This window comes from Aethalodelphis obliquidens, unplaced genomic scaffold (genome assembly GCF_003676395.1).
Source record: "Aethalodelphis obliquidens isolate GAN/ISIS:26980383/991018 unplaced genomic scaffold, ASM367639v1 scaffold5, whole genome shotgun sequence".
NCBI classification, from domain to species: Eukaryota; Metazoa; Chordata; class Mammalia; order Artiodactyla; family Delphinidae; genus Aethalodelphis; species Aethalodelphis obliquidens.
This window is the reverse complement of record NW_020837949.1, coordinates 45,243,250-45,255,841: the sequence shown is the minus strand read 5'-3', so window position 1 is coordinate 45,255,841 and position 12,592 is coordinate 45,243,250. Positions and strand designations below refer to the sequence as shown.

The following is a 12,592-nucleotide window of genomic DNA, read 5'->3' as shown; positions in this document are numbered from 1 at the left end:
GGCTGTCTCAACGAAGCACCACAAACTGGGTGGCTTAAACCCACAGAAACGTGTCGTTTCATAGTTCTGGAGCAGAAGTTCTCCTAACAGAAGTCCAAAATCAAGCTGTCGGCAGGGCAACACTCCTCCTGAAACCCACGGGGAGAATAAGCCTTCCTTGTCCCTTCTAGCCTTTGACGTTTCCCAGCAAAATCCTCGGTGAGCCTTGGCTTGTGGCTGCATGACTCCAGTCTCTGCCTCTGGTGTCACATGGCCATCTTCTCCCTCTGTGTCTCCTTTTCTCATAAGGACCTCAGTCACGTGGATTGCGGACCCACCCTACCCCGCTAACCTCGCCTTGACTAATTACATCTGCAACAGCGCTATTTCCAAATAAGACCACAGTCTGAGGTACTGGGGGCTAGGACTTCAACAGAGCTTTTGGGGGGACACAGTTCAACCCATAATAGGCCTTACTCAGTCTGTTTGCAAGTGTATTGGTCCCTCTACGTTTTCTCTCACTGCAGCCAGGGTCTTAGAGAGGGCCGGACCCCCAGCTGAAGCTGGGCACGGGGTAGGGTGACAGTATCTCTGGGCAACATGGGCAGGGGACCACCGGGCCCTGTGTCCTTGTCCCAACCTGCTGCTGAACCTTCTCTGAGCCTCGGTTTTCATGTCTCCAGGGAAGACATTGTTCTGTGGTCGATTACATGACCTGAGGGGTAGCAGGAGGTTCTTCTCTGGTGACCGGCCCAGCAAAGATTCTTGGAGGGTCAGGATGAGGCCCCATTCATCTTACATCCCCAGAGCCAGGGATGCAGAGACTGACCCAAAGGGATACTCAGAGTATGCTAGGTGGATGGATATGCAGGGCGGTTCAGTTTCATCACGCCCTTCCTGCGTGATCACATGTTCGGGTGGGCTGTCCCATTGAACGCCGTTGTTCAGGTGGCCCCGTGCCCAGATTCCGCCTCTGGGTGACACCCCACCCCCACGGACAGGAAGCAGCCCTGTGGGTTCCAAAGACTTGGGGAGAAAAGAGTGACAGTGACTCCTTCCCAGATGTGCTGGTGTCAGGAGGGAGCCCAGGAGTGTAGCCACGTGGCCCGTGAGGAGCACCAGGAGCCCTGAGCATCAGATCCTGGGTGGGCTGTGAAGGCCTTCAGCCCGAAATTCCACGGGCTGAGAGGTGACCTTGCCCGGGCTCGCGGAATCCCCAGGTTTACCATGAGCCCTGGTTTCACTCTCGTGTGGAGGGCATTGGTCAAAATGTCAACTGTTTTCCTTCGGTCTGTTGAGGGTAATTGACGGGAACAGCAGTTGGGCGTCATCCTGTCCTTGGAACAAAATGCAGATTGCACAAATTCAGGTCCTACAATGATCCTTGAATCCACATAGACTCCCCCACCACCCCGCTCTGCTATTGTTTGCTTCGTCGAAGACTGGGTGTTGTATCTCCCTGCAGCGAGGGATGGTTTGCTCCTCTGCCTTGGGACTGCAGCCTCGCTAAAGAAGGACCCCAGGGCCTCCTCTCCTACTCTCCAGAGCTCACTGAAGGCTGGGCCTCTGAAGGAGAAGGCAGAGGCTGGGCAGTTAGACAAAGCACTTTCCTTTCCTGTAACTCCAACCCGCTATCCCTTTGGTCACTGAGTTGCTTGGGGCTTTCGTGATTAGCCACGTCAGACAGAGAGGGAATCCAAGGAGGTTTAGCCTCCAGGCCCAGACCTGGACCCAGAGCCGGGGCCGCCTCTCAGCCTGACCTGGTCTTCCACCTGGCAGTACAGACGTGGTCACTGGGGAAGATCTGGTCTTTGGGGCCGCCTGGGCATGGCATCCACCGCGGGGCTGTTCTGATAAGGCTGAAGGCTTTCTTTCATGTAGACGGCAGAACCAGGCCCGCCTTCGCTCACAGCCCATCTCCAGGCTTCTCAGTGCGGCCTCTGGCTGGGAGCCAGGGTTCTGGGGCCCTCACGAGTATGTGTGTGGGAGGGTGATAGGTCCTGCCTATCAGCCAGCTTGTCAGGTGACCCACATTCCGGCTGTGCCCCGGGGGAAGCAGAGGCAACTCTGGGCCAAGAAATGCACCCCTGCCGTAAGTAAGCAGCCCCCCGCCCCAGCATGGCTGTGTCCTACGGGACTCAGTCTGCCATCGGTGACCCGCTGGGTTGGCCTCACCTTGCCCATCCGACTTCCCCCTCACTCCCTCCACCCCAGAGCGCAAAGGGAGGATGGGCTGCACTGCAGGCTGCAGTGGGGAGACCAGCCCCTCCTGGCTCGTGGTGGCAGTGGTGATGGGGGACGGAGAGGCCAGGGGAGGACAGCAAGGCGCAGGGAGTTTAACTCCAGGGCTTCCCCATTCATTGCTGCCTTCAGGAAGGGACCTGGACAAAGGCTGAGCTTGGCAGAGAGAGCTCTGTAAGCACCACCCTCCTCCTCCCATTTGTCCAGCTCTGCAAACAGCACCATCTACCCAGTTGCTCAAACCAGGAGCGCATTCAATCCATCAAGAGGTCGTGGGGCTCCTTCCCGAAGCTGTTTCTCAAGTCTGTCCACTTTCACCCTTATCCGAGCCACCAGCATCGCTGTTCGGGACACTTGTGATGGCCCAGCTGGCCTCTGGCTCCTGTCCCCGCCTCCCTCCAATCCTGTTCCTTCACTGAAGCCAGTGTGATCTTTAAAAGAGTAGAGCAGTCACATCATTCCTTTGCTTAACAACCTTCTGTGCATTCCCAGTCCTCTGAGATTGTTATGGGCTGAATTGGGCCGTTTCCCCCCACTCCCCCGACCCAACATTCATTTACTAAAGTCCTAGCCCCCAGTACCTTGGAGTGTGACTGTATTTGGAGACAAGACCATTCAAGAGGTAATTAAGGTAAAAGAAGGTCATATGGTTGGGCCCAAATCCAGCGGACTGGTATCCTTAGAAGAAGAGGTTAGGACACAGGCACACACAGAGGGAAGACCACATCTACAAGCCAAGGAGAGGGGCCTCAGAAGGAACCAACCCTGCCGACATCTTGATCTGGGACATCCAGCCCCCAGAACTGTGAGGAAATAAATTTCTGTCGTTTGAGTTGCCCGATCTGTGGAACTTTGTTACTCAGCTCTAGCAAACTAATACAGAGACTACAGTCCAGACCTTCCCATGACCTTTAAGGCCCTGCGTCCTGTCCCTGCTTTTCCCTCCCTTCACGTTTTGACTTCACTGTCACTTCCTCAGGGAAGGCTTTCCTGACCTCATCACTCTATCTCAATAGAGGTCTGCTCTCGTGGTCCCCTGCCCACCTTGTCATCCTCCGTCGTAGAATGTTAGTTCCTTCCTTCACAGGCCTCCTCCCGGTTTTACGCATCCCATTTCATTGCTTTTGAGATGCAAACGTGCCCCACATTTGAACATTTCTGAGTTTTTCACGCAGTCGATGATGTGTCGGGCCTTAATTGCCAGCCTGCGTCCTTTCTTAGTGATACAAAAAAGAACGGTGACTCCGATGGCATCTTAGATTCAATGAAATGTGGTGCAAATGTGTCTGTGTGATTCTCTGTTTACTATCTCCTCCTCCTTCAGCGGCTAACCCCATGAGGACAGGCCGTTCCAGGGTACTTCACCACCGACCCATCGTCTCACACGGTCCCTGGGACCAAAGTATAACTCATGTTGAATGGATGTTATCCTTGGAGATGACAGACTGCCGCTCTGCCAGCCATCAAATGTCGGTCCTTTTAAATTAGGGCTTCGAAGCTGGCAGGCCATGGTTGGGTGGGGGGCATTCACACACCTCACTCCCGCAAAAGACCTTAAGAATCCAGGTAAAAGTACGCGCTGACCCTTGAGCAGCACGGGCGTTAATCTGTGTATAAGTCACAGTCAGTCCTCCGTATCCGCCGTTCTTCTGCATCCGATGATTCAACCCACCATGGACCGCGTAGTACTGTAGTCGTTACTGTTGAAAACTATCCGTGTATAAGTGAACCCACACGGTTCAAGCCCACGTTGTTCGAGGGTCACCTTAATCCCTGATTGTGCTGCACGTGCACCCGCCAGGAGAGAGGCTGTGCTGGAGGAAATGTGCCCACCCACCCTCCTTCCTCACCCCGGGCCTTCGGTCAGCTACCCCAGAGTCCAAAGGAAGTGAATTTCATCTTTGGAAAATGTCACCCAATGGGGAGGGGCTCCTGAATGAGAAAACTCATTTATAAACTCCCCGGGCAGCTTTTTTTTGCCCTTAATCTTTTGACTGTTGCTTAAATGGCAAGCTGCCCTTTTGTCCCTCTGCTGGAAAATTCAGGGTGGCTGTTTCTGCAGACGCCTGTTCCTGGTGGGCTGCCTGGCTCTTTTTTCCTGCGGTGAATGGGCACTGGCTTCCCAGTCTTCAGGGCTCCCTGTTCGAGGTGATGCCCTCACCAGAAAAGCCTGGAATTTTAACCTGGAATGGAGGCCAAGTTTGTAGTGGGGTTTAGGCACGTCCAGCCACATCGTTTAAGACAACTAATTCCACCTCCCCCCCACCCCCGTTTCCACCAAGGAGCGAGTCACACTTTGATGTTCACAGGGAGCTGGAGTGAGGGCCCAAGGGGCCAGGTGGAGGGGGCGGGTGGGGGACTTGGACAATGAGACAGTGAACACTTCGTGAAGTTCACCCTGCTACCCTCTGTAGGAGGTTCACGAGCAAGCATTTCCCCGGAGCACAGCCCCTTTGTCCGGGACACCCCAGCTCCAGATGGGCTCTGAGAGGCCCGAGGAAGACTGGCCGGGCACTCGTCTGTGACGGGCCCCGGAGAAAGTATGCCCATCTCCCCACTGGAAAAATAATTCCCATTCTTTCCTTAATCCACAGGCTGTGGCTGTAAATACCTGAGCATGCAAACATCTCCTTGGGGCTGGTGGGGATTAGGCCGAATCAGCCTGGCCCACTGCACGTACAGAAATGAATAAACTAGGGCCCGGGGTGGGGAGTCACAGGTGACAGCGAGAGAGCGCGTCGAGGTCTGGCCACCGAGGGGCAGACCAGCCAGGCGTCTGAGCAGGCCTTCGGAGGGCCCCGCCACGCCTCTCTCCTCTGCAGGCAGAACCACAGGAAGGCCCTGATGCTGATTCCATGCATCTGCCTTCTCCCAACACCCCTCTACCATGCAAGTCCTCTGCTGGGAACTTTCCAAAGGGCTCCCTCCTCAGAAGGAAGTTCCAGCTCTTCGTCCTCCCCTTCCCGCGCTCTCTCCTGATGCCCTGCGCTTTTCCTGAGTGTCTCTGGACATTTGTTTTGGCATCACCCACAGACTGCTCACCCGGAGGCCCCCCCTCCCTTCCCCCTGTGGCTCCAGCCCCACCTGTCTTCAAGCTAAAGTCCTAGCTCCAGTTCCGCTTCATTCGCGAGGGCCTTCAGTCGTCAAACACTTGCGTATGTTGACTTACACCCCCTGCTCTGGTCTAAGGGTGTAGTCCGTGCCAGAGGCAGGCGTATGTGCTTATGGTGAGGCAGAGTGATGCACTGCGGCAGAGGAGGGTGGGTGCCTAGCACCTGGTACCTAGGACTAGAAGCGAGACATGATGCGTGCTCTCTGATTGGGTAATCTGGGCGATGCAGGACCCCTAGGAGAGGAGAGGTGTACGGGGGAACAGTGAACGCACAGGCATGAGGCTTGCCGTGCTGGAGTAGTTTGAGGACCGGTGAGAGGTTCTGTGTGGCTGTGGCTGGGGAGCGGAGGGTATGGAAGAGCCGGCTAGGAGGTCATTGCTTGGGGAGGAGAGGCTGGGCCTGGAGAACAGGGTGGGCAAGCACCACATACCAGCTGGATGTGGGAGATGAAGGGGGGGGGCGACGCCCGGCTTTCAGGCCAGGGTATCTCCATGTGACTGTGGGGCAAAGGCCCTGCGAGCAGTGGGCTGAGCAGGCAGGGACAGCTCTGTGTCAGTGAGCCGCAGACGGGGCCCCAGCCTTACACAGGGTCTGGGATCCCCAACGGGGCCTCGCTGAGGTCAGCCCGGGCCTGGGGTTGGACAGAAGATGCTCTGGCCCGCTTCCCTGGGGATGGCGCATGGTATTAGGTACCTCTGTCTGCTCCCTCTCCCTCGTCCAGGTCGGCTGCTTCCTGAAGACCCCGAGGTTCCCCATCTGGGTGGTGTGCAGTGAGAGCCACTTCAGCGTCCTGTTCAGCCTGCAGCTGGAGCTGCTGCAAGATTGGAGGGCCGAGAGGCTCTTTGACCTGTACTACTACGACGGCCTGGCCACCCAGCAGGAGCAGATCCGGCTGACCATCGGTGCGCCGCCTCCCCGCCTGCCCTGTCCGTCCCCGGGGAGCCTTCAGACCGGTCAGGGATGCCGGCCTTAGCACGCCCAGTCAGGGCAGTCAGAGAACAATGCAGACTGGGGGATCAGAGGGCGAGTGCGCGCAGGTCCTCCTGCAGGAGGGGGCCAGAGCTGGGCCTTGAGAAACTGATGTCCTTAAGGGTACAAGGTGAGGTTGAGACTACGTAGTAGACAGTATCACGGCAACAAGTTTGGGTTTTATTTTCCAGGCAGTGGGGAGCCATGGAAGGTTTTGGAGCAGGGGAGTGGTGGGCTAAGACATGTTTTTAGAAAGAACTATTCTGGTAGCTGAAAGGGGGCAGGAGGGTGGGGTGGAAACTGGCGGTGGGAGGCCAGTGAGCAGGGACACCTATGGTGTCCAGGTAAGAACCGATGGGCAGGAACCAGGGAGGGTCCAAATAAGAAGAGAAGAGGGGCAGGTACCGGAAGAGTCAGGTCCCAGGAGTAGGGTTGTTGGTGCTGACCTCGGGGTGAATGTGGGCCCCGGGCTGATGAGCGTGTGCCTCTCTCTCCCCGCTCCCCAGACACCACCCAGACCGTCCCTGAGGACAGAGACAACGACCTCGTCCCTCCCCTGGAGCTGTGCATCAGAACCAAGTGAGTCAGGCCCATCTGTGGCTTTGGGGCCTTGCCTGAGTGGCTGGGAGGAGCAGTGGTTGGGAGTGGCCTGCAGGAAGGGGGTTGGGTTCCTGGATTGTCCCAACTAGGAGGGGTGTGGTGAGGGGCCGGTAGGACCCCTGCAGACTGCAAAGACACAGTGCTTGGGGCTTGTCTGTATGTGGCGTTTTGTGGTCACCATGGCCCAGGGAGACGTGTGTGATTTGCGAGGTGCCGTGTCTTCAGGTAGCTCCCTAAGATGCCCCGTGGCAGGGGGTGGAGGTGAGCTGGTGCCTCGAGAGCCCCCCTCGTTCCGGGCAGCAGCTGCCAGGTGTGCCGAGTGCTGTTAGCTCCACAGGAGGAAGAGCGAGCGAGGTTACCTGGTGGTGGCGGTGGACAGGGTCGGAAGGCGGGAGGACGCGGCGCGGCCAGGGTGTGCTCGGAGGTGGCTTCCTGGAGCAGCGGCCCTCACGCGGGAGGAGCAGCCCCGGTCCTTCTGCGGGTGCGGGTGCGGCCCTCTGAACACTGAGTGGAGGTGCCCCAGAGGCAGTGGGGGTTGCCGGCGGGGATTCTTGGCTCGTCTCACCCAGCCCTCAGTCTTTAAGGGAAGCTGAGGCTCAGGCCAGGGGAGGTGGGTGAATAGGAGTTCTCTGACCAGGCCCCAGGGCTGGGGCAGCAACCGCCCCCCCACCCCACCCCGCGGACTGGGCAGGCCTGGGGGCAGGGAGGAGACCTGCATTCCAGTGGGGCAGCATTAGAACTTGCCAGTGTGGTGAGCGTGCATTCTGGCGTTTGAATCCTGGCCTTGCTGCTTTCTGGCTGGGAGCCATCAGACCTCTCCTGTCTGTACCTCACTTTGTCATCTGTAAAATGGGGGCAGTGGCTGTGCCTGGCTCACACGGCTGTTGTGAAGAGCACCCAGGACATTACCAAGCACGGAGAACCGCTCTCGTTGACATTGTCTCAGCCGCTCCTGACTCGCTGTGACCTCGGGCGGAACCTCTGTTTTCCTGTTTGTGAAGTGGTGGGGTTTGGGGTGGAGGACGTAGGCCATGGCTGGGGCGCTGCGGCTCTGACCGCCTGCGATCCAAGGGGCTCCCCTGGAGTCTAGGGCCGCTGCCCACCCACGGGCAAGTGAGCCCTTGAATGGAGCCAGAGAGAGAGAGAGGACTCCACATACACAGTCCCCAGGGACTGTGTCCCCAGGGAGGGGACGTGGAGGAGACGTCGTGACATCCTCATCACGCCCCACCCACGCGTCCACCTGCTCTGCCGTCCACCCGCCTGCCCACTGGGCCAGGGACGGAGCATTCCTGTGGGGTCACGTGCCGGCGTTTCTTTCATCGGGAGGATTAAAGGCACATGCAGGTCGCTTTCCTTTCATGTACAAAGGGCCACTCATTCAGAGTGATGAGAGAAGGGCTGCATGGGGGAAGGAGGTGACACCAGCCTAGGCACCTTCTGCAGGACGGGGTGGGAGGCCACAGGGCATCCTTCCTGCAGGAGGACCTGCCCAACAGGGCTCTGGACCGCACCCTGGACACAGGCTCCACCCCCTCTCCGGACCCCTGGGACCCGTCGCTGAAGGCCTACATCTGTCTCTGTGCCCCTCCCTGGGGTGGCCCACCGCCCCGGACCTCTCCACCTGCCCCCGTCTGGAGTAACTTCTCTTTCCCCAAGAATGCTTCTGCTGCAGGACTCGTCTCACCAGGCACCTCCCAGGGGCTCAGCCCTAATTGGCAAGTGCTTGAGAATGACTTGGGGCTCTGGTCTGTCAGGGGGCTCAGTCCAGAGACATCTGAGTGTGAACGTGGGCCCGGAGCACCTCTTCTTCTTCTGTCAGCTGTCCCTTCTCCCAGAACCTACCCCTGTCCCCGGGGCCATGTGCCATGAAATGAACCAGCAAAATGACGGCATGTGAAACGATCTGGAGAGGCTGCACGCATCAGGGAGCGAGCCCTCGGCCTGGGGCAGGCGGTCCAGGCGGAGTCCCTACCCTGCCCTTGTCTGTCCCTGCTCACTGTCGTGGGAGGAGCTCGGGCAAGGTTGAGCCTTGGCATCTCCTCCAGCAGTGTTTCCTACTCCTCGGCACAGATAGCAAATCATCGTACTGGGGCAACACACAGGGTTAGGGACGACTGGCTTGGGGACTCTGGTTGACCCAGACTCTGCCCAGTCCCCTGATGGCTGAGGGGATCAATGGTCCAGCACGTCTGTATTTGTCTACGGCCACCCACTGGGAAGATTCGCTAGAGCATGGTCATCAGGGTTCAGCGGGCGTCCCCACTGGAGGGTGTGGTAAGACACAGATTGCTGGGTCCCACCCCTGGGGCCTTCTGGCTCAGTAGGTCTGGGCGGAGGCCTGAGAACCTGCATTTCTCAAGAGTTCCCAGGGGCTCCTGGTGCTGCTGTCCTGGGACGGCACTGTGAGAACTGATGTTCTGGTGGCTGGTGAGGGCAGTACCTACCTCTGCCTCACCCTCCCTGGCTGCCTGTGAGAGTCAGATGTCAGGTGAGGTGCTGACCCTCCAGCATCTGGTCTGCTGTAACATACCAGACCCGGGGTACTTTCTTCCTGGCTCCGCTGGCTGCCCCCTGCCCCCCACCCCCACCCAGGTCTGAGTGCTGCATCCCCTGCATGGACTTTGCTGAAACCAGTTCTACTCCCCCCGTCACTTGCTCCACCCTGATGGCTCGGTCCATCTGGGCAGTTAACACGGTGAGACTTTTCCCAGCCTCATTCCCGGAAAGCTGAGTGGTGAGTGAATAGTGGGAATGCAGGGTTTTTCCCCCTCTGTACCCATCAGATAACATACCCCACTGTAATGGGAAACAGCAGGCCCAGCCTCCTGGAATCCTGTTCCGAGGGCTTGGATTACAAAGGCTTTGCGTATTGTTTTCATCCCAGATTCTCAAACAGCTCAAAGGGAGAAACTTGGGAAAGTAGCCTTCAAGGTCAGAGAGACCCGCTAAAGCTGGGGCCCTGCCTCTTGGGGGATAAGTCCTGCTGCCTTGACAGGAAGGGCGTATGGCCCGAGCTCAGGTCATTTCCAAGGCCAGTTAGTCCAGGCACCCGCTGAAAGGCAGCCGAGCGCTCATGGCAGGATAGGCTCACCTGCGGGCTGGCGGGGCTTCCCTCTCATCGCCTCAACCTCATGGAACCCCCGGACTGGACTCCATGGAAGAAGCAGCTGGATGAGACGCGCTTCTTGCTCTCAGAGTTCACAGTCAAATAGAAGTCAAGTTCAAAATCAACTCTGTTCTAATCCAGGGAGAGATGCGCCGCCTGCCCTCAAAACCACCTCTGTTGCCCCGTAAGAACCTCTGACATTCACGCTAACCCACGTGGAGCACGCCGCATCCCTGGCCACCTGCTTGGGATCCACAGAAAGGCCCTTGGACACCGCCCGATACGGCCCTTCCTTCTACAGATGGGGTCGCCGGAGTGGAGGTCTGACGCCAGGCCACACCTCGAGTCAAGAGCAGTTCAGGGCCTGGGGCTTAGGCCGGTGCTGTCCCAGCCCAGTGGAAGGTCACAGAGCAGGCAGTGTGACTTCCCGCCGCCTGGCTTTGTTGCCACGGTGACAGTGCACAAGACCGGACTGCCAGTTTTGCCTTTGGAGAAGAGCATCCTAATTTGAACCATCCCCGGGCCCCGTGCCGTCTCCACTCTCTGGTGTGATGCACACCTCGACCTCAGAGAAGCTCCTGTTACCTTCGCTTGTGTCTGTCCCCCAGCTTCCTCCCTCCTCTGTTCTCTGACCATCTCAGCAAAAAAAAAAAAAAAAAAACTCATTTATGGTCTCGCTAGAATGGGAGAAAATCAAAGGGTTGTCAACAGGCCAGAGAAGAGAGGAAAGAACTCATAACCGGGGCCTGGGCCTGGGCGACAGATGTTTCTGTTTGGAGGCTCAGACAAAAAATTGAAAATGTAACTTCAGCTGGAAACGGTGCCTTTGAGGGGCTGGAACTGAGCACCTACCTCCCTCACCTGCGCGCCCGGCCACCTGAGGAGTCTGCTGCAGCCTTCACGCCTCTGCTGACACCCTTCTTCCTAGATGCCCTCTTCACAGTGCCTCTCATCCATTGAGGGAGGGCTCCTGGGTGCTCCCACTGCCCAGCCCCCTCTTGTGAGTCCCCTGCCTGCAGCCCACGCGCACAGCCGCCCCTGGTGCGCCTTGTTCCTGGCACGTGCAACGCCACTGTGCGGAGCCGAGCACCCAGCAGGAGTCTGGAGACCCCAGCTGCGTCCTGGCTGTGCTGCCATGGCACGACCTCTGGAAGGGCTGGCTCTGTCTGGACCTCAGTTTCCCCATCTGTCGATTGGGTAAAACGATGCCTTCCCTGAGCTGCTATGAGGTCGAGAGGAGATGTAGAAGCATTCCCTCTCCTTTGGAGACCTCAGGGGGCTCACAGGCAAGTGGGGGGAGGAGGAAGAATGGGAGGAGGCAGAGGGGAAGGGACGAGAGAGCAGAGGTGGGCCATGGACAGGGCTCGGTGACCACCGGGGTCAAAGGGGAGGGAGAGTGAAGTGTGATGAAGACTCAGGTTTTCCCTCTGGTGCCTGGGCTTGACGAGGGGCAGGGCGTGTACAGGGGGTGTGTTCCCTCAGCAGCAACCCTGGGAGCCCAACACGGAGCTAGAGGTCATTGAGGGGATGGAGGCAAGTGAGACCAGCTCTGCCCTTTAGGGGCTTACAGTCTAGCAGGAGAGGGAGACCCCATGACAGCATGGCCGGGGAGAGCCTGACAGCAGTGCTGAGGGAGGATACTTCCGGAAGGAGGGCTCCTGGATCTGGCCCTGAAGGAGGAGGGGTGGAGAGGGAGGATGGTCCTTCCAGGTGGAGGGCGCAGCAACCGGCCAGGTTCGCAGGTGAGAGACGGCCTTGGAGCTCCTTCTGTAGTTGCTCTGACTGCCAGCAGCTGGCGCGCAGGACAGGACACTTGCACACAGGGTACTTGTCTGGAAATCCAAAGTGAGTAAGAGAAGTGCTTGGGGGTATTTCTGCTGGTCAGCTCTGGTGGCTTTAAAACCAGGCCTGCCCTCTTCTCCTTGCTGATACAGCAAGACATCATGTTGAAAATCTGTGAAGTCAGGTAACTGCTGCTCTGATGCAGTGACGGCTGCTGGGGAAGCAAGGGATTCAGTCGTGGGCAAGAGATGGGCCTGCCCATGACGCTGAGCTGACCTCAGCTCTTGGGACCACGGCATCTTCGCTGAGCTCAACCCCGAAGCCAGTGGTCCTCAACCGGGGGCATTTTTGGTTGTCACTAGTTTGCGGGAGGGTGCCAGATGTCCTACAATGCATAAGACAACCCTCCTCTCCACCCCCAACAGAATTATCCCGACCACAATGCCCGCTGCGCCCAGGTTGAGGAACGCTGCTGTAAACTCTCACACCCTCAGCCTCCTCTACGTCAGCATAGCTGAGTGAGCCTTGACGGCGCCTCTGCACTCAGAAACCGGTCCATTCCACCCCTCCCCTTTCTCTGTCAGCCCCTAACTGCATATGCAGAGTTCTTCTTTTTCACCCTTGTAACCGATCCATAGACTTTCAGAACCGTTCCTATGGGGGAACATTCATCCCCTAAATAAGCACAGTACCCCAGCATTTCAGCCCTTTCAGAACGTCTCTGCTTCGGTTTCCTCTTGTAGCTGTGAACTGCTTCTTTCTGTGTTTCTAATACTCTCCCTGTCTCAGCACCTGTAGT

General features: G+C 57.9%; 1 protein-coding gene across 2 annotated transcripts in view; it reads left to right on the top strand.

Annotated features, from left to right (window-relative positions):
* The window catches only part of MINDY4 (MINDY lysine 48 deubiquitinase 4), a 102,856-nt gene extending 95,971 nt beyond the window's left edge, over positions 1 to 6,885 (top strand). The window contains exons 16-17 of one of the 2 annotated variants that reach the window (XM_027102265.1): positions 6,055 to 6,235; positions 6,809 to 6,885. In XM_027102265.1, the coding sequence (XP_026958066.1) occupies positions 6,055 to 6,235; positions 6,809 to 6,885 (258 nt within the window). The other variant, XM_027102266.1, reaches the window with a different exon arrangement.
* The last annotated feature ends 5,707 nt before the right edge of the window (positions 6,886 to 12,592 follow it).